General features: G+C 38.7%; 2 protein-coding genes and 1 long non-coding RNA gene across 7 annotated transcripts; all 3 read right to left on the bottom strand.

The window, feature by feature from the left end:
• Positions 1-448: 448 nt before the first annotated feature.
• Positions 449-9,418, bottom strand: LOC144082058 (agrin-like). 2 transcript variants are annotated; one of them, XM_077608871.1, is made up of 18 exons: positions 9,301-9,418; positions 7,223-7,479; positions 7,093-7,130; positions 6,118-6,224; positions 5,688-5,834; positions 5,460-5,606; positions 5,178-5,327; positions 4,805-4,954; positions 4,397-4,555; positions 3,981-4,139; positions 3,571-3,723; positions 3,181-3,336; positions 2,759-2,917; positions 1,875-2,030; positions 1,325-1,474; positions 944-1,078; positions 707-859; positions 449-603 (listed from the first exon to the last, which is right to left on the bottom strand). In XM_077608871.1, exons 2-18 carry the CDS (start codon positions 7,455-7,457, stop codon positions 558-560), a joined length of 2,400 nt encoding a protein of 799 aa, XP_077464997.1. In that variant the 5' UTR covers positions 7,458-7,479; positions 9,301-9,418; the 3' UTR covers positions 449-557. The 2 variants fall into 2 exon arrangements, with proteins under 2 accessions (XP_077464997.1, XP_077464998.1); XM_077608872.1 differs by lacking the exon at positions 3,181-3,336.
• Positions 9,419-12,489: 3,071 nt separating this feature from the next.
• On the bottom strand, positions 12,490-25,843 carry csnk1a1 (casein kinase 1, alpha 1). 4 transcript variants are annotated; one of them, XM_077608876.1, is made up of 11 exons: positions 25,138-25,843; positions 24,834-24,940; positions 22,620-22,746; positions 22,140-22,238; positions 18,863-18,946; positions 16,510-16,649; positions 16,308-16,386; positions 15,952-16,026; positions 15,192-15,298; positions 15,003-15,115; positions 12,490-13,233 (listed from the first exon to the last, which is right to left on the bottom strand). In XM_077608876.1, the coding sequence occupies exons 1-11, from the start codon at positions 25,258-25,260 to the stop codon at positions 13,226-13,228; spliced, it is 1,062 nt and encodes a 353-aa protein (XP_077465002.1). In that variant the 5' UTR covers positions 25,261-25,843; the 3' UTR covers positions 12,490-13,225. The 4 variants fall into 4 exon arrangements, with proteins under 4 accessions (XP_077465002.1, XP_077465000.1, XP_077465003.1 ...); XM_077608874.1 differs by having other exon boundaries at positions 14,967-15,115; positions 25,138-25,842; XM_077608877.1 differs by lacking the exon at positions 18,863-18,946 and having other exon boundaries at positions 14,967-15,115; positions 25,138-25,839.
• LOC144082060 (uncharacterized) lies at positions 13,468-14,960 on the bottom strand. The gene is made up of 2 exons (XR_013303129.1): positions 14,112-14,960; positions 13,468-13,767 (listed from the first exon to the last, which is right to left on the bottom strand). It is a non-coding gene; the product is annotated as an uncharacterized LOC144082060 (long non-coding RNA).
• Positions 25,844-27,149: the final 1,306 nt, after the last annotated feature.

Genomic DNA, 27,149 nt, shown 5'->3' with positions numbered 1-27,149 from the left:
TAGGCTATTAGTATATGTACATTGTACATATACTAATAGCCTATTAGTATATGTACATTAAATAATTTCAGTGTAATGATTTCCTAAACTTATGGATTTTTTTAAAAGAAATCATATTTTGATGTTTTTGCTATTAGTAATAGCATGAGATAAAGTACTTGACAACAGCTAGTATAGATGACATTACAATAAATGTAGTTTCTCAAGTATTTAAGTATGTATTTGTACTTTTTTTTAATTCCATGTATGACAAAAGATGAATAATGAATTGTATATATGCATTATTTATTATATAAATGCCACAAAACAAACAGAAGCTGTCAATGAGTTTCATTCCTTAATGTTTTTCATAACCTTGGAAACTTAAAAACTAAACCTGTTTATAACTAGTAGTGGAAAGTAGAAGGAAAGTTAATGTTTGCAAAAAAAGACAACTCAAAATTCTCCATTCATAATTTGGAACAATGCGTTTATTGTGATCTACATGTGAATATCAGCCCAATTTTCACATTAAATGACACTCTTGAGGGAACACACCAGCAATGGATATGCCGCAATCAACACCAACCCTTTTGTGCCACCTTCACCTTCTTCTGATGCCTTCTGTTGGTGAACAGAGAATAAAAAGACAACAAAAATCAGGCTTCGGGATCCGAGCGTGTGCTTCTCTAACCAAAAAGTGATATTTCGAGAAAGTAATACATGCCTATTTTCCTTGCAGAGAATGCACTCGTTGGGGTATGTACGCCCATCGGTGCCACAGACTGGAGCCCATTCCCTTTGGCAAAATTTTCCAAACCTCTCACACTCATTTTTGGCACACTCCCCCTTGTATGCCACCTTCACCTCCCCATTGCCACTGTTGGTGAAATGAAAAAAAAAAAGGATATTTATTTACGGATGCATGTAAAAACAGAAAGCCAGATTTCGAGAGCATACGTGCCTATTTTGCCTGCGGAGACCACAGTCATTGGGGTACGTACGTCCATCGGTGCCACAGACCGGATCATATTCCGCGGTGCAAATCAATATTTCGCACTCACCCGTGTGTTCCACATTCAGTTTCTTGTTATGGACTCTGTTGGTGAGCAAAGAAAAACAACATTAATTGACACTATTGCCCCCCAAATTCTGTCAATAAAGGAAGAAATGACCCTGAAGAAATGACCCCTATCCCCCTAAGGTCATCAGTTCATAATTGTCGTTTTTGTTCCAATTCCAGGTTTCAATTCCAGAGTTTTCTTCCGATCTCAATTGTTTTTGGACTTAACTTGTATTTCTTGTGTCAACATGTAGAGACAAAATTTAAAAAAATGATACGTGCCTATTTTCCTTGCAGAGAAAACACTCGTTGTCGTATGTACGTCCATCACTGGCGCAGACCGGGTCGTATATCTCCGGGCAAAATTGTCCATACGAATTGCAGGCGTTGCACTCACCCTTGTGTTTCACTGTCAGTTTCTTGTTATGGACTCTGTTGGTGAGCAAAAAAAATAAAAAATCACATTAATTAGTGTTATTGACACAAAAAAGGGAAGACATGATTGCTACGCCTTTAAATCGGGGTTAAAAATGCTATGTTTTACAAAGGTGTGTTCATAACTGCCCTTTTTGTTCCAATTCCAGGTTTGTTTTTTCCAGTATATGAGTTTTCTTTTAATCCCAATTGTTTTTGGATTTAACTTGTATTTCTCATGTGTCAACACGTAGAGACAAAAAAAGTGATGCATGCCGATTTTGCAAGCATAATTGTCTTTTTTGTTCCAATTCCAGGTTTCAATTCCAGAGTTTTCTTCCGATCTTAATTGTTTTTGGACTTAACCTGTATTTCTTAAGTGTCAACATGTAGAGACAAAATAAAAAACGATACGTGCCTATTTTCCTTGCAGAGAAAACACTCGTTGTCGTATGTAACTCCATCGCTGCCGCAGACCGGGTCGTATTTCTTCGGGCAAAATAGTCCATATGACTTGCAGGCATCAGACTTGCACTCACCCTTGTGTTCTACCGTCAATTTCTTGTTATGGACTCTGTTGGTGAGCAAAAAAAAATCGCATTAATTAGTGTTATTGACACAAAAAAGGGAAGACATGATTGCCACGCCTTTAACTCCGTGTGCGGTCGATTGGTCGCGGTCTTTTGGTCGCCCCGACCGCGACAATGGGCGACCAAAAGACCGGCGACCAAAAGACAGACGACCAAAAGACCGACGACCAAAAGACCGGCGACAAAACAAGGTAAAACAACACGGTCTACGCATCAATAAAAGCCAACAGTGGACATGAGCAGTTTCACTGTGCCGACGTGTGAGTGTAGAAGAGTTTGTATGTACATGCATTGTCCTTTAAGAAGCTATGTCAGTCAGGGTCTTAACAAGTTCTCCAACAAAAAACAATAAAAGTCTGGGAAATTTGGAGCTTTTCTTTAGCCTAATAATTACTAGGGCATTAAGTATGACTAAATAGTAATTCGCAGTTTGTATTTAAGAAATTTGAGCAACGATTTAAATGGTAATTATCATTAACCTTCCGGGCGACCAAAAGACCAGCGACCAAAAGACCGGCGACCAATCGACCGTGTACCTTTAAATCAGGGTTAAAAACGCTGTTTTACAACGGTGTGTTCATAACTGCCTTTTTGTTACAATTCCAGGTTTGTTTTTTTCCAGTATTTATTAGATTTATTTTAATCCCAATTGTTTTTTGATTTAACTTGTATTTCTCATGTGTCAACACGTAAAGACAAAAATAATACGTGCCTATTTTCCAGGCAGAGAAAGCACTCGTTGTCGTATGTACGTCCATCACTGGCGCAGACCGGGTCGTATATCTCCGGGCAAAATTGTCCATACGACTTGCAGGCATCATCAGTCTTGCACTCACCCTTGTGTTCCACCATCAGTTTCTTGTTATGGACTCTGTTGGTGAGCAAAAAAAAATACATCAGTGTTATTGACACTATTGCCCCACTTAAGACAAAAAAGGAAGACAAGACTCCTACGCCTTTAAATTAGGGTTAAAAACGCTATTTTTTACTAAGGTGTGTTCATAACTGCCCTTATTGTTCCAATTCCAGGTTTGTTTTTTCCAGTATATGAGTTTTCTTTTAATCCCAATTGTTTTTGGATTTAACTTGTATTTCTCATGTGTCAACACGTAAAGACAAAAAAATAATACGTGCCTATTTTCCCGGCAGAGAAAGCACTCGTTGTCGTATGTAACTCCATCGCTGCCGCAGACCGGGTCGTATTTCTTCAGACAAAATTGTCCATACGACTTGCAGGCATCAGGCTCGCACTCACCCTTGTGTTCCACGGTCAGTTTTTTGTTATTGACTCTGTTGGTGAGCAAAAAAATTACATTAATTAGTGTTATTGACACTATTAAGCCCCACTTAAGACAAAAAGGGAAGACATGACTCCTACGCCTTTAAATCAGGGTTAAAAACGCTGTGTTATGAAGGTGTGTTCATAACTGTCCTTATTGTTCCAATTCCAGGTTTGTTATTTTAATCCCAATTGTTTTTATATTTCTTGTGTGTCAACACAGAGACAAAAAAAGAGATACGTGCCGATTTTCCAGGCAGAGAAAGCACTCGTTGTCGTATGTAACTCCATCGCTGCCGCAGACCGGCTTGTATATCTTATGGCAAAATTGTCCTGCATACGATTTGCAGGCGTCGCATTCACCTTTGTGTTCCACCATCAGTTTCTTGTTATGGATTCTGTTGGTGAGCAAAAAAAAATCACATTAATTAGTGTTACTGACACTATTGCCCCACTTAAGACAAAAAAAGGAAGACATGACTCCTACGCCTCTAAATCAGGGTTAAAAATGTTATTTTTTTTACTAAGGTGTGTTCATAACTGCTCTTATTGTTCCAATTCCAGTTTTTTTCAGTACTTATTAGTGTTATTTTAATCCCAATTGTTTTTGTATTTCTTATGTGTCAACACGTAGAGACAAAAGAGAAATACATGCCTATTTTGCTGGCAGAGAAAGCACTCGTTGTCGTATGTAACTCCATCGCTGCCGCAGACCGGGTCGTATTTCTTCAGGCAAAATTGCCCATACGCCTTGCAGGCATCATCGGGCTCGCACTCACCCTTGTGTTCCACCATCAGTTTCTTGTTATGGATTCTGTTGGTGATAAAAAAAAAATCACATTAATTAGTGTTATTGACACTATTGCCCCACTTAAGACAAAAAAAGGAAGACATGACTCCTACGCCTCTAAATCAGGGTTAAAAATGTTATTTTTTTTACTAAGGTGTGTTCATAACTGCTCTTATTGTTCCAATTCCAGTTTTTTTCAGTACTTATTAGTGTTATTTTAATCCCAATTGTTTTTGTATTTCTTATGTGTCAACACGTAGAGACAAAAGAGAAATACATGCCTATTTTGCTGGCAGAGAAAGCACTCGTTGTCGTATGTAACTCCATCGCTGCCGCAGACCGGGTCGTATTTCTTCAGGCAAAATTGTCCATACGCCTTGCAGGCATCATCGGGCTCGCACTCACCCTTGTGTTCCACCATCAGTTTCTTGTTATTGAGTCTGTTGGTAAGCAAAAAAAATCACATTAATTAGTGTTATTGACACACAAAAAAGGAAAGACATGATTGCTACGCCTTTAAATCAGGGTTAAAAATGCATTTTTTTACGAAGGTGTGTTCATAACTGCCCTTTTTGTTCCAATTCCAGGTTTGTTATTTCCCAGTATTTATTCGTTTTCTTTCAATCCCAATTGTTTTTGGATTTAACTTGTATTTCTTATGTGTAGAGACAAAAAAAAGCGATACATGCCTATTTTCCTGGCAGAGAAAGCACTCGCTGTCGTATGTAAGTCCATCGCTGCCGCAGACTGGTTCGTATTTCGTCTGGCAAAATTGTCCATACGAACTGCAGGCGTCGCATTCACCCGTGTGTTTCACCGTCAGTTTCTTGTTATTGATTCTGTTGGTGAGCAAAAAAAAATCACATTAGTGTTATTGATACTATTTCCCCACTTAAGACAAAAAAGGGAAGACATGACCCCTACACCCCTAAATCAGGGTTAAAAACGCTGTGTTCATAACTGCCCTTATTCTTCATTTACCAGGTTTGTTTGTTTTTCCAATATTTATTAGTGTTATTTAAATCCCAATTGTTTTTGGATTTAACTTAAAGCGATACATGCCTATTTTCCTGGCAGAGAAAGCATTCGCTGTCGTATGTAAGTCCATCGCTGCCGCAGACCGGTTCGTATTTCGTCTGGCAAAATTGTCCATACGAACTGCAGGCGTCGCATTCACCCTTGCGTTCCACTGTCAGTTTCTTGTTATTGACTCTGTTGGAGAGCAAAAAAAAAATCACATTAATTAGTGTTTTTGACTCTATTGGCCCACTTGAGACAAAAAAAATGATGATAATCTAAGAAGAAATAAGCCATACGCCCTAAAACAAAAAAAGCAATACATGCCTATTTTCCAGGCAGAGAAAGCACTCGTTGTCATAAGTACGCCAATCGCTGCCGCAAACTGGGTCGTATAACTTCGGACAAAATAGTCCATACTCATCACAGTTATTGCAGTTGCCCTTGTGTGACACCTTGGCGTTGGGATTAAGTCTGTTGGTGAGAAATGTAAAAGATTCATAAATTCATTTTGTCTCTTTGTATGTAGAACGTGAAAGTGAGAATGAGACGTACCGATTTTGTTGGCAGAAAACACATTCGTTGGGGTACGTGTGGCCATCGTTGCCGCAGACCGGATCTAATATCTTTGTGCAAAATGGGCCATACTGAGCGCAGGATTTGCACTCACCCTTGTATAACACCTTCACTTTGGGATTAACTCTGTTGGTTAGAAAAATTCAAGATACACACATTCAGTTGACATACCTGTCAACCTCTGCCGATAACTGCCCTTATAAATGATTATGATTCCCCTTACAAACCCCCAAAAAACCTTACAAACACCGTACGAGTCGTACGGTGTTTGTAAGTTTTTTTGGGGGGTTTGTAAGGGGAATCATAATCATTTATAAGGGCAGTTATCGGCAGAGGTTGACAGGTATGAGTTGATGAGAGAGATTGTGTGGGTTTGTGTGGGTTTTTGGAAAGTGAGAATGATACGTACCCATGTTGTTGGCAGAAAACACATTCGCTGGAGTACGTGCGACCGTCACTGCCGCAAATTGGGTCATATACCGTCGGGCAATGTTTTGAAATCCTCCAACAGGTTTTCTGGAGACAAAAGTTAGTGTATTGTTTTCCAAACATAAAACACATTCAGAAATATTTAACATGACACGCAATCCCTTCTGTGGAATAACAATGTGCAATATCTTAGATTGTGCAATATTTTAGAATTGACATTGCCCGGCCGGACATTAGTTTTTAAATGACTTATTTATGTTTTTTTACACACTTTATGGAGTTGTATAATGGCAATAAAGGCATATGACTGGAAATGAATTACAAATACAGAATTTGCTCATTTTCCAAGGCGCTCTGTCCTCAAGATGGTGCTGCAGAATTATATTAAAAATAACTACAGATTTTTTTATGTTTTATGATTAAGTTCCAAACTGACAAATAGTGCCCAATTTTCTAAATTATTTAAATTTTGGATGAAATCATGGCGGTTTCGGCCTCCGAAGCAAACATTTATTTTTCTGGTTCTTCAACCAGAATGAGAAAAAAAAACATTTTTTTCTGTTGAAGATTGAAATATTGAATATTAAAAAATAAAACCTCTACAATTTCACCACAGGTCTTTTATAATTCCCCCCACACTGATTTGAATTGAAATTCAATCGACTGCATTCTTCCACTTTATACTACTTAATTCATTCATCCACTAAAATTCCTTGAAATAATGAAAAATGCTTTTAATCAAGATTAATTGCCTACAAAACCTTCAATTCATTTAATTCAACCCTAATCTTTACATGTTCCAAACACTCAAAGCAAGCTTTTTTTAACTGCCCTTGTTATTTTCTGTTATCTTATTAAACATTCGCCTGTATTTTTATATTAAATATTGCCACACAAGTTATATTCCACATATGACTGACTATATTATGATGAAAAGAAGAATAAAATTCCTTACCTCCACGGGCCTAGGTGGTTGCATAGCCCCCACTTGGACTGCACAGACAAAAGCAATACATTTCCTCAAATGTCTCAAAACGTGAAGTATAATAATAATGTTATATTAATTTGAAAATGGAAGAACTTACCAGAAAACACCAGAAGAAGACAGAGCATCGCTGCCAGCGCCATTTCTTCTCGGATAAGTTTGACTTCAACTCGTGTCTGAAGAGAAACGGGTGGAATGACTGACCACCGCTGACCCTTAAATAGGCCACCACCGTCTCTGATTGGTTGGATGTCCAAGGCCAGAAGGCAATTTAAAAAAAAAACAAAGCAAAAACAAAAAACAAAAAAAAACGGTGGGGTGGTGGTGGAGGTCATTCAGATGTCTCCATTCATTTTTCTGAAATAAAAAAGTGAAAAGTTCAATGCAAATAAATGGAGTGATTTTCTCATATCATTTCATGAATGAATTATTAGTTGCTTTGCTTGTTACTTTTTTCCAGGTAATTTGAAAATAGGTTTTTAAAATGAGAATAATTTAGTCTCAGCATCCAGCAGGTGGAATAACTTGCTTTTCAGGCTATTCTTACATTTTTTGAAAGTTTCCTAAGAAATGGTGACCAGTTTAAAAAAAATTAAAATAACAGCACAAATCTCATTTTAAATGCACAAAACATAATGGGAACTTTAAAAAAAAAAACATTTCAGAGCTATTTCTTCCAAAACAATGCATCAGTGAAACCAACTCCTTGAAATAAAGACACTGCATTATTTAATTTGTCACCTTAAAACATTTTTTTTATATTTGACTCCAACCTAAAAAAAAAAAAAGTATAAACCAGATTCCACTCTTTACAAATCATGACTAAAAAATTAAAGCAATGATTTGGAAGTATCAAAGTCTATTATCATTTTATGCAGAATAAAATGCAGCTCCCAGGCTCATTATTTTAAACCAAAAAATCCTATTTAAGGCCAAAATATGTTTATTTTCAACATTTTGGGCTCATAATTTCCCCCCCAAATCGGCATAACTTCATCTATGGAAACAAGTTATTCAAGTAAATCTATAGGAATGCTGTCCAATTCTTATCTAAGACGGGTTTCTAACTCGCACATTCCTCTTTATGAAGCCACCTGGACTGCGCGGTGGCCATTTCATCACCGGTATTCTTATCCTAGGCAGCGACCATGTAGTTGTTAAAGCTGCGTGATGACAAAAAAATCAAGGTCTAATAAATAAGTGACAAAGGCTATATAGGAAAAAGACCTCGGACAATATCTCCACGTTGACCTTGGGGAGACAGTTGAGCTTTGTTCAGATCCGGCACATCAAAATATCTTTTGACTTTATCTCGACTTGTCTTTGCAAATGACGCAAATGGTCCAATCAACTCAAGTCGGCGCCACCCGGACCGGACGCCGAAAAAATACACATTGGAGAGGAAAAATATGTACATGGGGCGGCCCGGTGAAACAGTGGTTAACGCGTCTGATACGCAGTTCTGGGGTCGAGGGTTCGATCAAAGGCGGGCCCCTTAATGTATGGACTTTGTATGTTCTCCTGTGGGTTTTCTCACACTAGGGTTAATTAAAAAGAAGTATGTATACTTAATTAGTCTGCTCTAATGGGATCCACTAGCTTTGTACATTTTTTAAAAATAAATCTTATCCCCAAGCACTTTTTCTTTCAACAAGACAGTCAGGTAAGGCAGGTAAAAAGAATTCTGACTGTAAGTTTCCGCTCCCCCCCAAAAAATGTCAGAACCAAACTCCCCAAAAATTGACTAAGAACTCACAGCGGAAAAAAGCAAAAAGTAGGAATTATTCACTATATGCTGATAACAGCTGCTAGTATAATAATTATACAGGTAAATATATAAATTTCTCAGGTGCGCAGAAGAGGAAAAATATTTGCAAATGACTGGAGAAAAAAAGCCTTTCAAAGTGTCATTCATTCATTTTCTGAACCACTTTATCCTGACTAGGTTCGCGGGGGGTGCTGGGGCCTATCCCAGCTGACTCCGAGCCTGAATCGGTGGCCAGCCAATCGCAGGGCACGAGGAGACAGACAATCATTCACACTCACACTCATACCTAGGTGCAATTTAGTGTCCAATCAGGCTACCATGCATGTTTTTGGAATGTAAGACGAAACCAAGAGAAAACCCACACAGGCCCGGGAAGAACATCATGCAAACTCTACACTGAGTGGACTAACCTGGATTTGAACACAGAACTCTGAAGCCAATGCGCTAACCTCTCACTCACCAGGCCACCATCTATAAGACAGTTAAATAAAACAACTTTAAAATAACTTAAAACATATCAACTACAGAAGGGTACACAATAACTCACCACTCTTGTTACACCAGTCCATATGACCTAATGACCTATGACCTTTGACCTCAACTGCTTTCTTCTCCAGTGTTGTCATTTATTTTCAAAAATATATAGTCATTTTTATAAGATGAGGCGGGAAAGTCATTATTTTCACTTGTAACCCTATAACTCTGAGAAGAAAATATTTGCAAAAATTCTTAAGTAAAATAAAAACAAAAACAAACAACCCTTTATTCTTTGAGATCATTGCCTTTATTTTACTCTAGACTAGCATGTGGTGTTCTAACACACTCCACTATGTTTACACAGAGAAAGTTGAGGAAAGGTGGCCGCCATGGATAAGAAGCCCCATTCCGTTAGGCCTTGCAGGGACCCTTGCTTGCCACCTTCACCTTCTTCCCTTTGGCTCTGTTGGTACCAAAAACAACAACAATCAACACGATAAAAAGAACACGAGATTGAGAGCGGATACTACATGCCTATTTTCCTGGCAAAGAACACACAGATTGGAGTATGTACGTCCATCACTGCCACACACTGGAAACAATTGCTTGGTGCAAAATCCACTAGCATAGATTTCGCAGGCCGGCTGGAAACAAAAGTGTAATACGCAGTATCTTATTAAACTTTAAGATATATTTATTGCAAATTTTGTACAAATACCAATAACAAGTCGAGTAAAAAAGATCTACCCATGAATTCCTTTATTCTTCTTGGTGTATGTTGCATAACTTCATATCTACAGTTCAACTTTATTTGTACAGCGTGGCATTTGTGTTAAAACATTGTCGTAATTGATAAATCGTGGCTAAGCACTTTTAAAATACTCCAATTCGCTCAGCCTCAAGTTACCACAACTCGCCAAAGGGTGCCGGATTAAAGCATATCATTAATGGCACGCATTTGAAGAGTCCAAGATCAATGTATCGCTTGATGAGCGGGGTTTGTTTAGGTCGGGCGAAGCCGTTGGTAGTAGGAACACCGGCAATGGACGTTTTGAGCGCTTTTAGAATGTGATCATTTCATTTTGGGGGGAGGGGACACTTACCTCCACCAGTCCATTTTGACCGTGTGGCTCAGGATCTGTGGTCTGAACCCCAATTTTCAGGCTTTGGACTACACAGGCAGATGGGTAGAAAAACATTGGGCCAAAACATTATATTAAAAAGGTAGTGTAATCACAGGTGTTAACTCACCCGAAAGGACCAGCAGAAAAGCGAGCAACACTGCGAACTTCATTGTACACCTTCCTTTGGTCTCGGATGAGTAACAGGTGTGTGAGTTCCCATCTGTACAACCTATATAGCATAGCATTGTCCCTGATTGGTTGGCTTGACGCACAAGGGCACTGCAATTGCGTCCCTGGATCAGAACAACCAAGATAACAAATATTGAAACTTTGACTTTTCAGGTTCTAACTAGTTTGCTGCTTTGTTTTTGTAACCTGGAATTGGAGCCAAAATTGGATGTTCACTTATGTGGATGTCAGTTTTTAGTAGATTTTATCAACTAATGTTTTGCCCCTGTAAAAAGGGTTGATTTAAAAAAAAAAAAACGTTTACTTTCATCCACAAGGGGTCGCGTTTGGACGGATTCACGCGGCCTTGTTTATCTGCTGACTCAGCTTTATTGTCATGACAAGCACACAAAGAAAAATGGCAAATATCTTAACTGCTTTTATACACACCCAAATAGGAGGTAGTAAAACACATTTAAAAAAAAACATCTCATTGTCAGTTAGTAAATTCGACCAGGAAAAGGACGAACCCAAAGCCAATCGTGAACATCTACCGGCGTCAATGGCAGCCAATGAAAAAAAAAGCATTTCATCTCGTTTTAGCTGTTTCTGATCATGAGAAAGTGATCACGTGATACATACTCCCCTCACAGATGTGTATTCATTCATTTTTTCATTCCAGTTACCCCCACAAGGGGTCGCGGGGGTGCTGGAGCACATCCCAGCCAAAATGAAAATGTAATATGAAAAGTTCAATTATTTCCAGTAAGGCCGTGTACCTCAGAGTAGTACTTGTGTGTGTGCGTGTAGCATGATGTGGCAAGAAGTGTGTGTAGACAAGTCCCAAGGCTACACACGCCTGTAAGGAGTGGCCCATAAAATCCGGTTTCCGTGCATTCGTGTCGATGTTGAAACATGTACATTGACACCTTGCGGGTGTGTCAAGAGCAATTTCGCTGACTCACTCCACATCTTATTAAACTGGTTTCTTGGGAAGAAGTGTGTGAGCAACATTCACTCGGATTTGGATGTGAGGCCCTTGTTTTTTTTCCATTCTTAAATATTAAAGATTCGGAACTAAAAGTTCCATGTTTTCACCTTGCCACGCCCATCTTAAGTTGATCCACAACATTCTTGGAAATGACACTCATTCAACAGATTGGGAATGTCTTCTCACATTGGTTTTATAGACCAAGACTGAGCTAAAAAAGTGCAGATCTTGACAGAATATACCAAAAGAGATTAGACCAAACCTTTGGGAGTCACTCAAAACGTTGCGTCAAGACCAAAATCAGTCTGCATTTACCACATTTACTTTTAATTTTGGGGTTTTCATTGATGGCAAGACTCAAAATGAAATTCCTGAGCTTTTCTTTCCAACAAATACAAGTTTGATTTTGCGCCAAACTACATTGTACTCAAACATTGTTAAAAAATACATAACAGGTATATTACTTGCAACAACCATGTTTCCTATTCAAGTACCTCGCCCATGCAATCTAATTGTGCAAGTCTTACTGGTTAAGCAGGTAGTCACTAAAGCCTCAAACATTTGTCATTCTTTTCACACTACGATGCAGACTTCGATTACACAATTGATACCAATGTACTTACGTTGTCCCCACAAGTTCAATCCAACAAGTTTTAACATCTGCATTTAAATTTCAAATAGGGCATAAAAAGAATTCTTGATAGCACCCAGTCATGATGGAACATGTCAGGGAATTGGAACTGCCACACCTCGACTTAAAAAATAAATAAAGATCTCACCTGTCATCCCAAGCACAAATTTTCCTTTGCATGTAAAACCTAAAACGACAGAAAAGTCAGTGTTGTTTAACATTTTTATTGGTATTTCTGGAGAAGACCATGGGTTTTACAACAGATTTAATCATAAGTCATAGCTCTAAACAGAGGGAGCGAGCCAGAGTATCAATCTACAACAGACCGTTGCCTTCAGCTTGCTTATAAAGTCAGGCAATCTCCTAACCACCAGAAGGAGGGGGAAAAAAATTAAAATAAAATAAAAATCCAACCAGCCACCTTTCGGTAAATAAGGGTTCAAGGTTTTTTCATGTATCTCATCGGAAACAAAAAAGGGAGCAGTTCTCGGGTTTACGTTATTAAACGAGGCGAAGGTGACATGATTAAGTAGCGAGATAGGGAAGAGATGATTTTAGACGTTCCCGCAGTAAGAAAAAAAAAAGCAAGAACTGACTAAAGTTTTTAATTCTGTTTCCAAACAAAACCTTACAAAAAAAGGAAGCGTGAAGGAAGACACACAGGGAGAAAGAGAGAGATGAGAAGGTACGTCGGGTTAGGGCAAGGAACTACAACCTCCACATCCAAAGAACCTTTGACTCCCATCCTTTCTTTTCTTTCAGATTGGAGTTTCATTATATACACATAAATATATAGAGAACACATCAGATGTGTGCCAATCTATATATTTCCATGACATAGACAGATGGAAGGGGGACACAGACTTTCTTTGTCGCTTGTCCGGAAAAGCCAGCCCCGATCGTCCCGCTCGCCAACATTTCTGCGCATCTTCTGTGGAGACGACTCAGAAACCTGTGGACAAACACAAAACTCCTGGTCAAATACACGCACGCTACATTCAAGGAAAGACATTAGTGGCACTTTGCCAAAAAAGAAAAGGCCGGTGTTAGTCATTTTCCTGTAGAAATTTCCTGCACTGGAAAACAAACAGGAGACAGAGGGCAAGCAGATCGCTATTGTTTCTCTTCAAATGAGTACAAAGCACACACCACACGGTCTTACAAACAAAGCAAGTGAAGACCATGCCTCGGTACCTTCAACTTTATTTTTCCAACCTGTCTAGATATTTCTGGAATGCTTACAAATGTCAATTAAGGTGATATACTGTAGCCTTAACATTTTAGGTGCAAATGTTCATTGCAAACAATAAACTTGGAATACATTATTATATCAGTTCACAACAAGGTTTTCCCACTTTCTCCACATCACAAAGCTCAAGACACCAGCTTTATCATGTGCATCGTGAGATTCAAAGTTTCACACTATTGAGCCTTTTAGTTTTATTCTCTATCATTATGACTTCAGGAACTGCTTGATGCTCTCATCCTGCAACAGAAGAAAAATATATGGGTCGCCATGATAAAAACAACGGTGAAATCTACATAATAGCTTGGATTTTTTTAAGGCCTGCTTAGAGTATAAATGTATAGGCACCATTTTTATTCTTTACTGTTATTTACATTCCATATATAGTGTATAGACGCCATTTTCTTCCTTTTTTACTATTTACATTGACCATGGGATGCAAGCTTTGAACACTAAATCCAAGTACATGATTTTTTGTTATTCCAAATACAATCAACATGAAAAAAAAAAGATCAAGTAATATGCATTTGACATTTGGGTAATAGTAAGCTAAACAAACCAGATTTCCCCGACTGTAAACGTACCTGTTGAGATTTCGGACAAAGCGGAATTCTCCGATGAAGTCACAGAAGCCAGTAGCGGAGGTTTTGAATCAGGTCGTCGTAGCTGCTAAAAATCCATTCCCGATAGGTGCATTCCAATTCATTTCTCTTGCAGACTAACACCAAGAGGCCTTTTCCATTCAAATGGATTGTTCGGCTGCAACTAATCTATGTACGTACAGGTGTATGTGAATGGAGTTACCGCTTGGGTCGGCACCATACCAGAAACGGGGCAAAAATGCTATCAGTTTTTCTATGTGAAATCGAGGATTGTTAAAATGTCTCGAACTCGAATGGCACTCTATTCAAATGTCATTACTGGTCAGTGACAGCATTGGACTACTTTTATCACCAGTTCAGGAGTAGCAATACCGACGCAGCCGTCCCCTCATTTTTATGTTGTGTTGATCATGACAAATAAGAAAATGATTGTAAAACTAAAACTAAAGAATATAGATAGTCAAGAGTCAAGTCATCAGAATGAGTTAGGCAACAGTAACAGAGAGAGCGAATGGGGGTGCCCATTGTTCAGCCCCAACAGAGGAACATCATATCAAGGCGACAGTTAGTAGTCAAATTCCCCAACGACGTCTTTGCTATGGAAAGACAGACCAATTGTATCACCATCTCATTCCTTTGACTTGTGGCTCTGTTTCAAAAAGTGCCTCCTCCAAAAGGAATATTTGAGCTTTGCCATGTTCCCAATTTGGAGATTCGAGGAGCACTGGGCTTGTAGTGTATGACTTGAAGGATGCAAATAGTGGAGGCCTCCATACAATACTGAGACAAGGAGCAATTGGTCTAGAAAAAAACGTCGCTTGGCTGTTTGCTACTAACCTTTCATGTTAGGCTTGGGTTTGTCAGTTTGCTTGCCTGTGGGGGTTTGTGCCTGTTGGCCTTGGCCCCCGGCGGCGGCGCCCTGCTGCGCTGCTTTCTGTTTCAGCATGGTCCAGTCGAATGTGTAGTCATACTGGTGGTTCAAAGTCCTAAAACATACCATGAAATTTCATGTTCAAAATTCCATTGCCATGTACAACCACTTGAAATATTAAAGCCCAATACCTAAAGAGAATGCGGAAGAGTTGGCGCAGATACATGTAGTCTGGAGCCTCCTCAAAGCGTAGGCCACGGCAATAGTTCAGATACATGGAAAATTCTGCTGGAAAACTCTGCAAACAAATAAATACTCCAAGTTATCCTGGTGTTAAAACAAGATATCATCTATTTTTTTCTGGATTCCAAGTCACTCTCAAGTTTAACGGGACTACTGGCCACATTTCGGGAGAAAATGCACGTCATCCGCCGAGTGTCTTTGGCAAGTAGTAGTCACTAGTATGACACACGCGCAAAATAAATAAATCATATTGCTGCAAAACTCTGTGTCGAAAGCATTGTCCCTCCCGGTCAGCTGTGTTGCACAGTTATACCGTTGCTTCCTTTAGCTTGCTACCTAAAGCATTATGGCAGCTCGTTTGTCAGTTTATCTTTTTCAAAGACTCCACATAGTCTTAAACCCGCCCATTTGGATAATACTCGGCTCACAGACATTCCCGCTAGCTTATCTGCAGTGGCTTTGCATAATACGCAATAGCTCACGGCTTCATTTACAAGTTGTCCAACAGCAGGTGTCACCAAATCTGGTCCTCGAGGGCACCCACCCGGTCTCTTTTGCACGTCAACGACAAACAAAACAAACAAACGTACGTAGCACCTGAGTATGAGCGGCAGAGCGAACAAATTATGAAAACGGTGTGACTTAACAGTCCAGAAAATAAGATGGTTCCAATATTGTTCGGCGGTTGTACCTTTGATATACTCTTACCTTACAGAGGATTTCCACTGGGGTAGACATTTTCTTCTCTGAGATTTTCTCATACTTCTGCTTTTTGGTGGCTGCCTGTTAAGCAAAGTTTAGAGTGATAAAGTATGTCACGCATACTAGTTCTGAATAAAAACTATTTGAAAACCATTTTTTTCCACTGTGTATTTAGGGTCTATTGTGTTAAGGCAACCAGCCAGATCATTGAGTTGTAAATCAATTTGACCTTAGTCAACCATTTTAATCAACGCCAAGTTTGCACTACATAATAGTTTACTCAAAAAACAAACTACGGTGCTCCTTTGGGAAACAGACCAAAATTATTCAATGCATTGGGTGTAATCCAGTTAGTTTCATACCTTCAGTCCTTGCCAGGGCAGGCTGGTTCTGTTGAAGTACATCAGCACATAACCTAGCGACTCCATGTCATCACGGCGACTGAAAACAACAATTTTACTTTAGTATAAAAGAAGCATGTTTTAAAACAGGTACATTTCTTTAATGCAACATGTAAAACTGGTGTGTCAAAGCCATTTTCAAAGAGCTGCCGTTTGAACAAACCTTTGTTCAATGCCCAGGTGAGCATTGATGGAGGCATAACGTGCCGTGCCGGTCAGGTTCTTGTCTTCTCTGTAGGGGATGTGCTGTCGTGTTCGGTTGTCTCTGTACTTCTTCGCCAATCCAAAGTCAATAAGGAACAACTATGTGGAGGCAGAAAAAAACGAAAACACAGAGTGATTGGTATTTATATTGAAATTCCAGGAACTGTCAGGAATTGACAATGCACAGCATTAGGTCCACATGTATTTTAACATCAAAATGCATTTTTCACTGTTGATGTATAAAAATGTCCTCGAAAGCTTGCCTTGTAAGTTCCAAGATGCACTTGGATTCATCATGATCCACTCTCATCCTATATTACATCAAAATCCTAAGATGTGTGGGGTTGTTAGAATGCACTTGACAAAGTATAAAGATAGAATGACACTGAAAACCAAGTTACCTGAAGTATAGTTTGTATAATTCCTGGAGTTCAGTTTTGATCATGTAATTGATGGCACTTTCACGAAATCTGCAGGATACTTTCCTATGCAGCCAATTTTCCTAAATGGCTCAAGTTTGAATCCCTCGAGCATATGGGTATTGGTGTCCAATTTCTTCGTGGTTTATGGTAAAGCATCCCACTAGTTCAGCAAGTCATTTGGGGCAATCATTGCCAGATTTCAATGTATTGTCGGTCGTACCTATTTTTCCTGAGAGGGTATGGATCGTGATTTGGCACAGCACAATGTATATTAAGAAAGTCATGCAGAAAAAAAACACAAAAAGGTACGCTAAACCTTCAAGCCAGGTGTTTAAAGTTGAGATGGAAATAAAAAGGGGTTTTGCCTGTAACCTTGTAGCGATAGCGTGTTTCCAAAAACTAGGACCCTTCACCATTTAAAAGAAACATGGTGTATATCAAGTTTCTAATGAGCTTTTAATGACATGCACTGAAATACCTCCTCAAATATAAAAGCCCCAAATTCTTTAAGGTTGATTAGAGTGAAAGTTGCTGCCAAGAAAGCAACTGTTTGCTGCAATGTGACCACTAAAATATCTGAGTGGACCTCACTGAAATAATGTCCACATTTTATGTCCCAAATGAACTATAGCTTACTGTAATGGCAAGTTCAGATCACACCTATTAACCAAGGTAATAGTAGTGTATAGAAAATGGTACCAAAAAGAAAGACCACAATGAAACCAAGTCATCTTGAAAAGGTCTTGCTGATTTTGACACTTCTTTGGATCCACAAACTAAACTACAAAAAAATCGTGAGTTTCACTTGAATGCACTCAAAGTGCTTGGACACGGTCACTTGGGTGCCCTACGTGATGACACAACATCAGGAGCAATATGGGCTACAGTATCTTGTTCCAAGGGACTTTGACAGTCACCACGGCAAGGGATCGAACCCACAACCTTTGTATTGGAAGACAACTACTCTATACTGAGCTACGCTAGGCTTGTCACGATCTGAAACAACAATGTACCTGACGGACCAGCAAATTGTCGGTGTTTGCTTGCACGATTTTTTTTAGCTTATAATTGGAAAGTAAAGTTTGACAGTTGAGACAGGCCGTGCTGAAGTTACTGCGTTTTTCTCAAAAAACATCATTTTGCTCCACAAGCCGAAAACATAAGAACAAACCCTTGTTTTCTACCAAATGCACTCTGACTGGATGACAATAGGAGTTTGGAACTTCTGCCAGAAGGGTGTCGCAATTCTGGATGTGTGCCGCTAATCAGGCTAAAGCACTGGACTCACTCACATGTGAGTTTCGTTAAAGATTAAAACAAGATACAGACGGAGGTATGAACATATCCATACTTCCCAAGTGTGACTTGAGTTGAACTCAAGTATTCGGAAAATTGTGAGATTCGGTGAACATTTGCTGCTGCAGTTCATTACGTTGGCTGTTCAACCACCACAAGACAAGACAATTTAAATAAAACACTTTGAAGCTTGGACCTCCCAATTAGTTTGGCAATTTTCAAATTCTTTTTTCAAGGTTGTTATATCTCACCCCATCATTTCTTGAAGAAAAAACATGCTTGCATTTTACCTAACTCTTCAACCATCCCAGTTTTGACATCAGTGTATAATAGTGGATTGACTCTGGGGCCAAATAAACAGGAGTTGCCTTTACATTTAAGAGAAGAGTGGGCCGAGACAATCAATAGCTGGATGATTATGCCGAAAGGTTTATCCTCCTCTTCTGATGGGAAAGTGCACGCTGGGCAGTGCAGTCAAGTATAATTGGTGCAAGATGAACACTAATGGTGATTCACTGTGCCTGCATAGTTGATTCTAATTGCGAAGCGACAACTGCTGTTGTGAGGCAGCTGGTGTTGCAATAAAGGTCACACCTGGTTTAATCCTGAGAAAGATGGGTCCTGAGAAGAGCTAACCGCCAAGCTTCTTTTCCTCTTCCCCACTGACGAGTCTAAACACTAGGGCAGACAGTAGAGGGGCATGGGTCAAAAATTACACAGCCTCTATCCACCTTCAGTCACAGTTAGCAAGAGTACAACAGGCACTTCTCGTTGTACCCACCACTTCATTTGATACCGTTTGGTTCTGTACAACAGAGGGAGCGCCTATTGTACAATTAAGGTTGCCCCGCGCAAACACGGGCTCCTTTTTGGGTGTATTCTCGGTATGTAAATGATCAATCTGGTCATCAGTCAAGAAGACTCACTTGTGTGAGTTTCTTCTGTCACGACAACCATGGAAAGATTAACGGTGTAGAAAAAAGGCCAGAACGGATGCAAACAGGGTGGCATTTGATTACGGGGATTACGGGCCGCAACAAATCACTAAATCACTCGTGAAAGCAAGTGGAAGGCTACGGAACAGAGCGAAGCGAGACTTTACTGCATTCGTGTGTATTTAGCTTTAGCTTTCAGTCAGTGTCAAACCGCTTTCCAAAATCAGAGCGCGTATACAAAGTCTGTAAAAAATAAAATAAACCGAATGCAATGGCGGGAGTGTCAAATCACAATATTCTATTCAAAAAGGAGCAAAGGAGAGATCAAGAGTTTAGACTGAGAACATGTAGCATTTTAAAGGGGAACATGTTGATTTTAAATCTTGCGGTGTAAACAAATCTAAAAAAAAATATCGGGATAGGTAGCTGGCCGGAATAGTCAATTGGATATATAAAAACGCCTGGAAGACCAATTACTATTGAAAAACTAAACTGGATGCCCATGATGTTCAGCACCACAAAACGCAAAGGTTACTGTAGATGAAATCAGAATGGGCTAAGAAATACTTCCAGCAACCATTGCTGGTGAACACAATCCACGATTCCATACGCTGTTGCATGCTATACACTACAGTGGAAAGAAGAAGCCATTTCTAAACAGGACTCGGAAGCACAGGCATTTCCTCTGGGCTGGGGGGGTCATTTAAAATTGAGTATGGCCAAGTACAATACTGGAGGCCCCTACGCCATCCGAACTAAAGAGGACAAAGAAAACCCAAGTTGTCGTCAGCACACAATTAAGAAGCCTGCATCGGTGCGGGTATGGGGTTGCATGAGTCTGGCATGGGCAGCTTAAAACTTCAGGAAAGGAACTGTCAAAACAAAATGGCATATTCCGGTTCACATCCAGACATCGTCTCTTTCAGAGAAGACCTAGCATATCATAAAGAGGAAGGTACGTCAAGGAGTCTCAAGACAGTGCGGTCCAACCATTGCTCAATGAAACGCCCAGCCACATGACATGTCCAGAAGAGGACCACTTTGAAATATAGAATTAGGAAGTGACATCACTTTGTTTAATCAGCTTTCTTCTTACAACAATGAAGAGGGGAAAAAAAACACTTCTTGGAAAAAGAGCTGCAAAGTCATGAGTCTTGCTGATTTTCCTCCTTTTGTCAACACGACTGTTTAGTTAAAAAGCTGGCAAAATCCAGGTTCAGGTTAGACACCATATTGCTTCTGTCTTGTTGGGGACGAGTTAAAAAATATATATTTAAGAGTGTAAATAATGCTAGGTTCAATAACCTACTGTATTCATTGTGATTGCAACTTTTGAAAACTGGATTCAACATGTCAATTTAAGACTATATTTCTTTCATTGTTTAAGGATCTGCAGTACATCTAATACTGTGGCATTCCTAAACAATTTGCTCCTCTAATATAACTAAATAAAATGATTTAAAAAATATATAACAATAATATTTAAAAATTAAAATACAAGCAGCATGTGAGCAACAAGAGTCATGGCTGCATTAGCAATAGCTTTTGACAAGCGATAAAAAAAGACATTCCAAGAAAACCAAAGACTACAAATTCAGGTCCTCCATTGTACTAAAACATGTTTTTGAGATTTCTCCAAATGCTGTTGCTGTGGCAACAAGGTTGTTCGCAAAGAGAAAGACGGCTGTTTAAAAGGAAAACAAACATGCACATAAATGTAGCTACGTTTAGAAAAACAAAATCAAAAACATCTTCTGGACACAAAGACTTGTAGAAGTTATGGAAGCCATTATTTGTAGCCTTTGAATAGAATGTCTATCATATCACAGCAACATTGAATGTGCCATCATCTGCAAGATGCATTGTCTAAAAAAAGTACGTACACATAAAAGTAGCACTAGTAACCTATCACTGACATGCAGTTGAACCTGAGGCAGCCTCATAAGTTTAAATTAAAGTAGCAGCTTTTAACAAGACCAAAGAAACCATTTAGTTTCAAAAAGGTTAGTGATTACTTTTTTCCTCAAGTCCTTGCTTGGTGATTCATCTGTTGAACACCAAAGCCTCAAAGGGATTTGTAATAAAATTAAAGCAAAAAAAATACATTTTCACCAGATGAACCAGTGGACTCTTTAATAGACTGAATTATTGAGTTGTGGCATCTATGGTGAATGAACAATAAACTAGGCAGTGTAGTCTGTAGTGAAGAAAGCATGTTAATAGTGCAAGAAGGTTGTGTGGAATTACAGAGAAACAAACCACAAAGCCTTGCTAATTCCTATTGGCAAAAAGCTCTGATGGTTGAATCTTAACATTTACTTACTCCAATATATGCCTTCATGAGCTTGGTAGATAGCCATCTTCATTTTTTTTGTCAGAATGAGCATTATGCATCTCATTCCATTTAAAAATTGCAAAAAAAAGATTGGCAAACAAGAATAAAAATCAAGAGCAGCATAAAGGTGTTGTATAAAAAAGGGTTCCAGGTGTACTCCTTTCATACCTTCAATGTAGCTAATCACCGGCTGATGAAGCATCATCACAGGGTACATATACACCCTCAAGTATTGTTTATATTAACAATCACATCACCTGAACTTTCCTGCATCCTGATAGTCATTTTCTTGAAGACAAAAAGGACCAATTTTGTCCCGCTTAAGATAGCAGGACTATGCATAGCATTTATTGTGACGAGAAACAAAACAAAAAACGAGGGCCAAAAAAAGGTCTCGGTGTGAATTCACAAAAAGTTAGGTATATATGAAAAAAATATTTGCGTATGTGAAAATTTAGTTTTTTTTTATCATGACAAAATAGCCAGAAGCCAATTAATGCAGAGTTCTCAAGTCAAGCTTAAATATGTTGCATTTCGGACTGCAACTCTCATGCAGTTTCACCACTTTGGTCTTAGCAAGAAATTTACTCGCATGTCTTACCTTATTACAATGTCGGCCGATGCCCATGAGAAAGTTGTCTGGTTTGATATCTCTGTGGATGAAGTTCTTTGTGTGTACAAATTCAATTCTGCTGATCATCTAAAAACAGGAACCAAAACAATCACAAAGGGTATGGAATCATTACACTTCCTTCAATAATTGATATATTTTGACATTCAACTTAATGGTCTACTCTTAGTTTAATACTCTGGTACACACAATGGTTAATAGCTCATGCCAAATCTATACACTCTTGATTATACAAAAAAACTCAATTTTGAACACGGAGTCACCTTCGACCATACAACAATAGTTTGTGAGCCCCAGGGAGACAAATGATTTAAAATGGCTGCAACTGTAGAACAAGTTGTCTTTAATGAAAATGACTGCGATTAACTGAATTTAGCAAATTCTAGCTCAACACATGTAATGTAACTAAGATTTTGGGAGCCGCGTATGAATGATTTGAGCATTAGCTACCTGGTCTGCAAGCATAAGGACTGTCTTCATGGTGAAGCGTCGTGAGCAGAAGTTGAACAAGTCCTCAAGGCTGGGGCCAAGCAGGTCCATGACTAGGACATTGTAGTCTTTTTCTTGGCCATACCACCTAATGAGGATAAGATTTGTTAGGTTTGCTTGATTTTATTTTCAACCACGTCCAATGTGAAACTGCATTGCCGACGAGACTTTTGCTCAATGACATTAAGAATTCAAATGCTAAAGTTGATGCAGTCCACTGGCATTCTTGCCAATTAGCTAATTGAAACTCTGCACCCCAAGAAAATTTGCCAACTAGCCTTGCTGACAAAGAGCCGATTTGACTGATCAAAAACACCCTTCCGCATCAAATGCCCTGCCTAATGAAAGTTGGAGCGAGCGCAGTCATTCTGGTGTGTGCGTGTATGTGAAAGGCATTCTCACAGTTGATGTTTGTTCAGAGTGCCAGGTTTCCATAGAGATTTCCAGGCCGACGGTGTGTAATTATGCCATTCTACATTTCTTTCTCCGTGCCCCTGGTTGGTGGCAACGTGACTTTTCAGTGTTTTTGGTAAATGAAAAGCAGTATTCTATCAGAATTCCAAACAAATCCTTCATTTCTCTAGGACATCAAATGAAAGACTATTTTATTCACTACAGGGTGCGTTACCATCATTACAGAAGGGAGACTTTAGTAACCCAGTTTTACAGGCTATTAAAGAGTGTTTAGAGTTAGTCAAATAACATTTAGGACGAACAAATACAAATTAGTACAAAGTGTTATTGGGAATCAATTACCAGTAATCAATACATGCTGAAAAAGAAACTTCCCACATTAACCGATGTGATAATCACTTCTCAATACACTAGGTCACTTCAAGCTATAAACTAGTTATACTAGTTATAAACTATGGCCACCCATCAGAAATGGGCTTGAGAGAAAATTGGAATCTATAACACCAAGTGACTAACACTTGCAATGACACCAACAATGAAGAGCTCTAGTAAAGTTGCGCTAATTACTACTTGCAGTAGTAGCTACTACTACTCTACTACGACTACAGAAGAATGTACTCCAGAAATGATACAGTGCTAAATATGTAAGTGATGGAGCCACCACTATATATTGTCAGATTTTCTCATCATTTCCCTCATTTTCGGATATCCATCACTCTATACCATATTTGAAAACACAATGAATTCCACAATTCTACTCTAATAATTAATCATCGCATAAAAAGTACTATGACAAAAGAAAAAAAACAGGCTTTGTGGGTTGGGCACATGAACATACTTAGTATAAAGCAACCGGTTTAATTCTAATCTATCCAAGATTGACAGGTGTAGCTATTTTAGTAGGCATCCTCATTACTAAGAACAACAAAGTTAGTGAGGACCCAAGACCATCTTCTCTTATGTAGACATCACATAAGTCATAACATGTACCAAAAGTTAATAAATTGTAAAATATGACATCTCCATATATGGACACCTCGCCTTTATTAAAACAATATTCAAAATTATTCAATTAAGAGACTTGTCATGGCGACAACAAACATTTGTCTAACTCAATTCTAGTACTTGCAAAGAAATGTATAAAGAAACAGGTGTTTCACAAGTGAATTCAGAACATTCACATACCCATAACCCAGAATGATCATTTCAGGTAAACAAGTAACTTTTATTTAGTGAATAGGCTACAACTCGGGCAGGTAAGAGATAAAATGGATGGCTCTTACATTTGCAGAGGCAACTTAGAATGCCCCGAAGCGAATAGCCAGGAAGTGTCGAGTGGCCCTTTGTGTCACGCTCGAGGACCATTGCAATCAAATATAAAAAACACCGTGTGATTGACGACGTTAACCAGTCTCTAAACACTGAATAAAAGCACTTCGCAATCCGCTCTGGCTGTTGTTTTTCCTGCTGAGTTCCGCCGCCATTTTGTTGAGAGCGAGCACAACAAAAGAGGAGCGGCCATTTCCACACGTATCAGCTTTTCCTCGCACCGAACAGCTGTTCTTCACGATTAAACAAACATTTTACTGACAACCACCTTTGTCACTTATAAAATCATTCAATTCAACTCATATTTAATGGAGTACACTAGCAATTTACGTTTGGCAAACGACAGGTCTTGCAGCAACAACCTTGTTTCCTTGTTTCTGGACTTAGCATATACAAGAGCAAATATTTATCTAAAAAGAAAACTCTCCTTACCGTATGTGTGGGATTCCGACACCACCTTGTAGGATCTTGTACAGCTTACTTTCGTATAACAACTGTGGGTGTCGGGCTTTTTGTGACTCCAATTTCACCGCTACCTCCTAAAATTAAGACAGGTGACAGTAAATCTTCGTATCTTAGTTTAATTTGACAACAACAATTTCCGTACTTGAATCCTAAAGCACATAGGTGGTGCTTTCTAGAACCGAGTCACCGCCGATGATTGAGCAAATAATTTGACGTTGACAAACTTGAAGGCTACGTTAGTAGTTCCTACTGAAAAATTACGAATCATTACCTCTCCATTCGTGACGTTGATGGCCAAGTAAATGTCGCCGAAAGACCCCGATCCAATTTTCCGCACAAGCTTGTACTTCCCACCGACAATAAATTCGGCTTTAGAGCCACTGCTGCTCGCCATAATGTCCACCAGAAGACGATTTGCTTCAGGAAATTCGGGGTTATGTTCTAATCAAATGGTCCACGAAACATAAATGTAATCCTTTTCCCGTTGGTGTTGGCTCAAAATGGACTAATTGGAGCTAAACAGGGAGAAGTGGCCAACGTAATGCGCAAATCGGGGTATAGGGACAAAAATATATGCCAGCATCCACAAAAGATCTTCGTTACAATACGAATTCCTTTAAGAACACTGTGTGACGTGCTAGTAAAAACGTAGAAGTCGATGGAACTCCGAAATATCGCACGGCCTTGTACGAACAGCCAGTCAAGAAACCTAGGTGGCTAAATGCTAGCACATTCGCGAGGACCGTCGCTGGAAAGAAAGAAAAAGACAAGGTCGACACCGACCGAAGATTGACAAGCCAATACAGTTACGCTCGCGGACGATAACCTTTCTCTATCTGGACATTTCAGTCCTCAAAAGCTACCCGGCTAAGTTGAAAGGGTCGCAACCGCTTGAGCACAGTGCAACCCACTCAGTCCGCCATCTTGTCTTCTCTGCCCTTTCTCTTTGCTGGTTGCTGGTTGCGAGAGTTTGATAGCGCATGAGCTGTTCAAGGACCGTCGGAAATAATGCTTTTTCCTTCCCATAGTGCTTTCCGTGGGATTTATTAGTCAACATTATTTCGGATTATTTGTGATTGAGAATGTTTCACGGAGCAAGATTATTTCATAATATTTGTGATTTACAATGTTTTGTGGAGTAACAATTACATCTAATCTTGTAAATATATGTACATATTTCTATTTTTATGCTTCCATCGTTGTCAATTTATATATGCTTAACAGAAGACGAATTTACAATAAGGGGAAGGCTTATTGAAGGAGATGTAGACTCAGAAAGCTTGTGACTTCAATAAATATTTCCCAATGATTAAAAAAAGTAGTTTCAAAAGAACCTACTATAGGCAATTTGCTATTTTTAGTAATTAAAGGAAGAAAATTGATAATTATCAATTATTATTAAATGTATTTTCCCAGATGCTATTTATTTATTGTTATATTATGTTCCGATTTATGAATACGATTATACATTTATAAAATATCAATAAAATGAATAAAAACAAAAACCAACTGTAGTTAGGGCCCAAATAAGAGTATATTTTTGTCATCATTTATGCATCGATAACAATTTAAAATAGAATAACATTAAAGTCAATAAAAAAAGAAAAACACTAGTTAGACTACCAAATAACACTATAACATTGATTTACAAAAATAATAGTATATAAATGAGTGGCCTATCAAAGTTTAAAGTAAAATAATATGTATTGTTCTGTTTATTATAGACGGACGCGTGCGCGCATGTGCACAATGAATATCTTGGGCAGTGTTAACTAATTCCAGTGGCGCCGTCTTGTGGTAGTGCTTATTTATGACACAAAATTTTCGACAAAAAAAAATAATAATAATAATAAACATTTAAAAAAACACGTAGCAAATCTGATGTCCATAATCTGGATGCTAGAGCTCAATTATAATTATAGATACGTATTTTTTTATTATTAATCATTATTTTTACATATTTTGTAATGAATAAATAAGAAGAGAAATGTGCTGTTTCTTGAATTTTTGTGTTATTCGACTCATTGATGGCAGAGATCACCAATTAATTTCATTTATGAGGTTTGGCCCTCAATGTTGCCAAACAAGTTGCTGGGACATTGATGGTCCCCTATGAGGGCTTAATCTAATTGTGTATTATCATCATTACTATTTGTTTTATCTATATAAATCATTGTCATGTTGACAAAAAGCCAAATAGCAACAGCAACAGTAGTGTTATATATTCTTCGGCCATTTGGAAGACTTAAATTAAAAAAATAAACATACAACAAAACAAACAGA

The sequence above is a fragment of the Stigmatopora argus genome, chromosome 9 (assembly GCF_051989625.1).
Source record: "Stigmatopora argus isolate UIUO_Sarg chromosome 9, RoL_Sarg_1.0, whole genome shotgun sequence".
In the NCBI taxonomy this organism is placed as follows: Eukaryota; Metazoa; Chordata; class Actinopteri; order Syngnathiformes; family Syngnathidae; genus Stigmatopora; species Stigmatopora argus.
The sequence above is the reverse complement of the archived record's forward strand: the minus strand, read 5'-3'. Positions and strand labels throughout refer to the sequence as shown.

Coding starts and splice junctions, on each gene's coding strand:
- csnk1a1 (XM_077608874.1), bottom strand. CDS start 25,260: ATGGCGAGCAGCAGTGGCTCTAAAGCCGAATTTATTGTCGGTGGGAAG. Junction 16,650..18,862: donor CTTTCTCAGGATTAAACCAG/GTGTGACCTTTA, acceptor GCCTCCACATAG/TTGTTCCTTATTGACTTTGG. Junction 16,387..16,509: donor CACCTGGGCATTGAACAAAG/GTTTGTTCAAAC, acceptor TGTTGTTTTCAG/TCGCCGTGATGACATGGAGT.
- LOC144082058 (XM_077608871.1), bottom strand. CDS start 7,457: ATGACCTCCACCACCACCCCACCGTTTTTTTTTGTTTTTTGTTTTTGC. Junction 7,131..7,222: donor TCTTCTTCTGGTGTTTTCTG/GTAAGTTCTTCC, acceptor TTGTCTGTGCAG/TCCAAGTGGGGGCTATGCAA. Junction 1,475..1,874: donor TTTCTCTGCAAGGAAAATAG/GCACGTATCGTT, acceptor GCTCACCAACAG/AGTCCATAACAAGAAACTGA.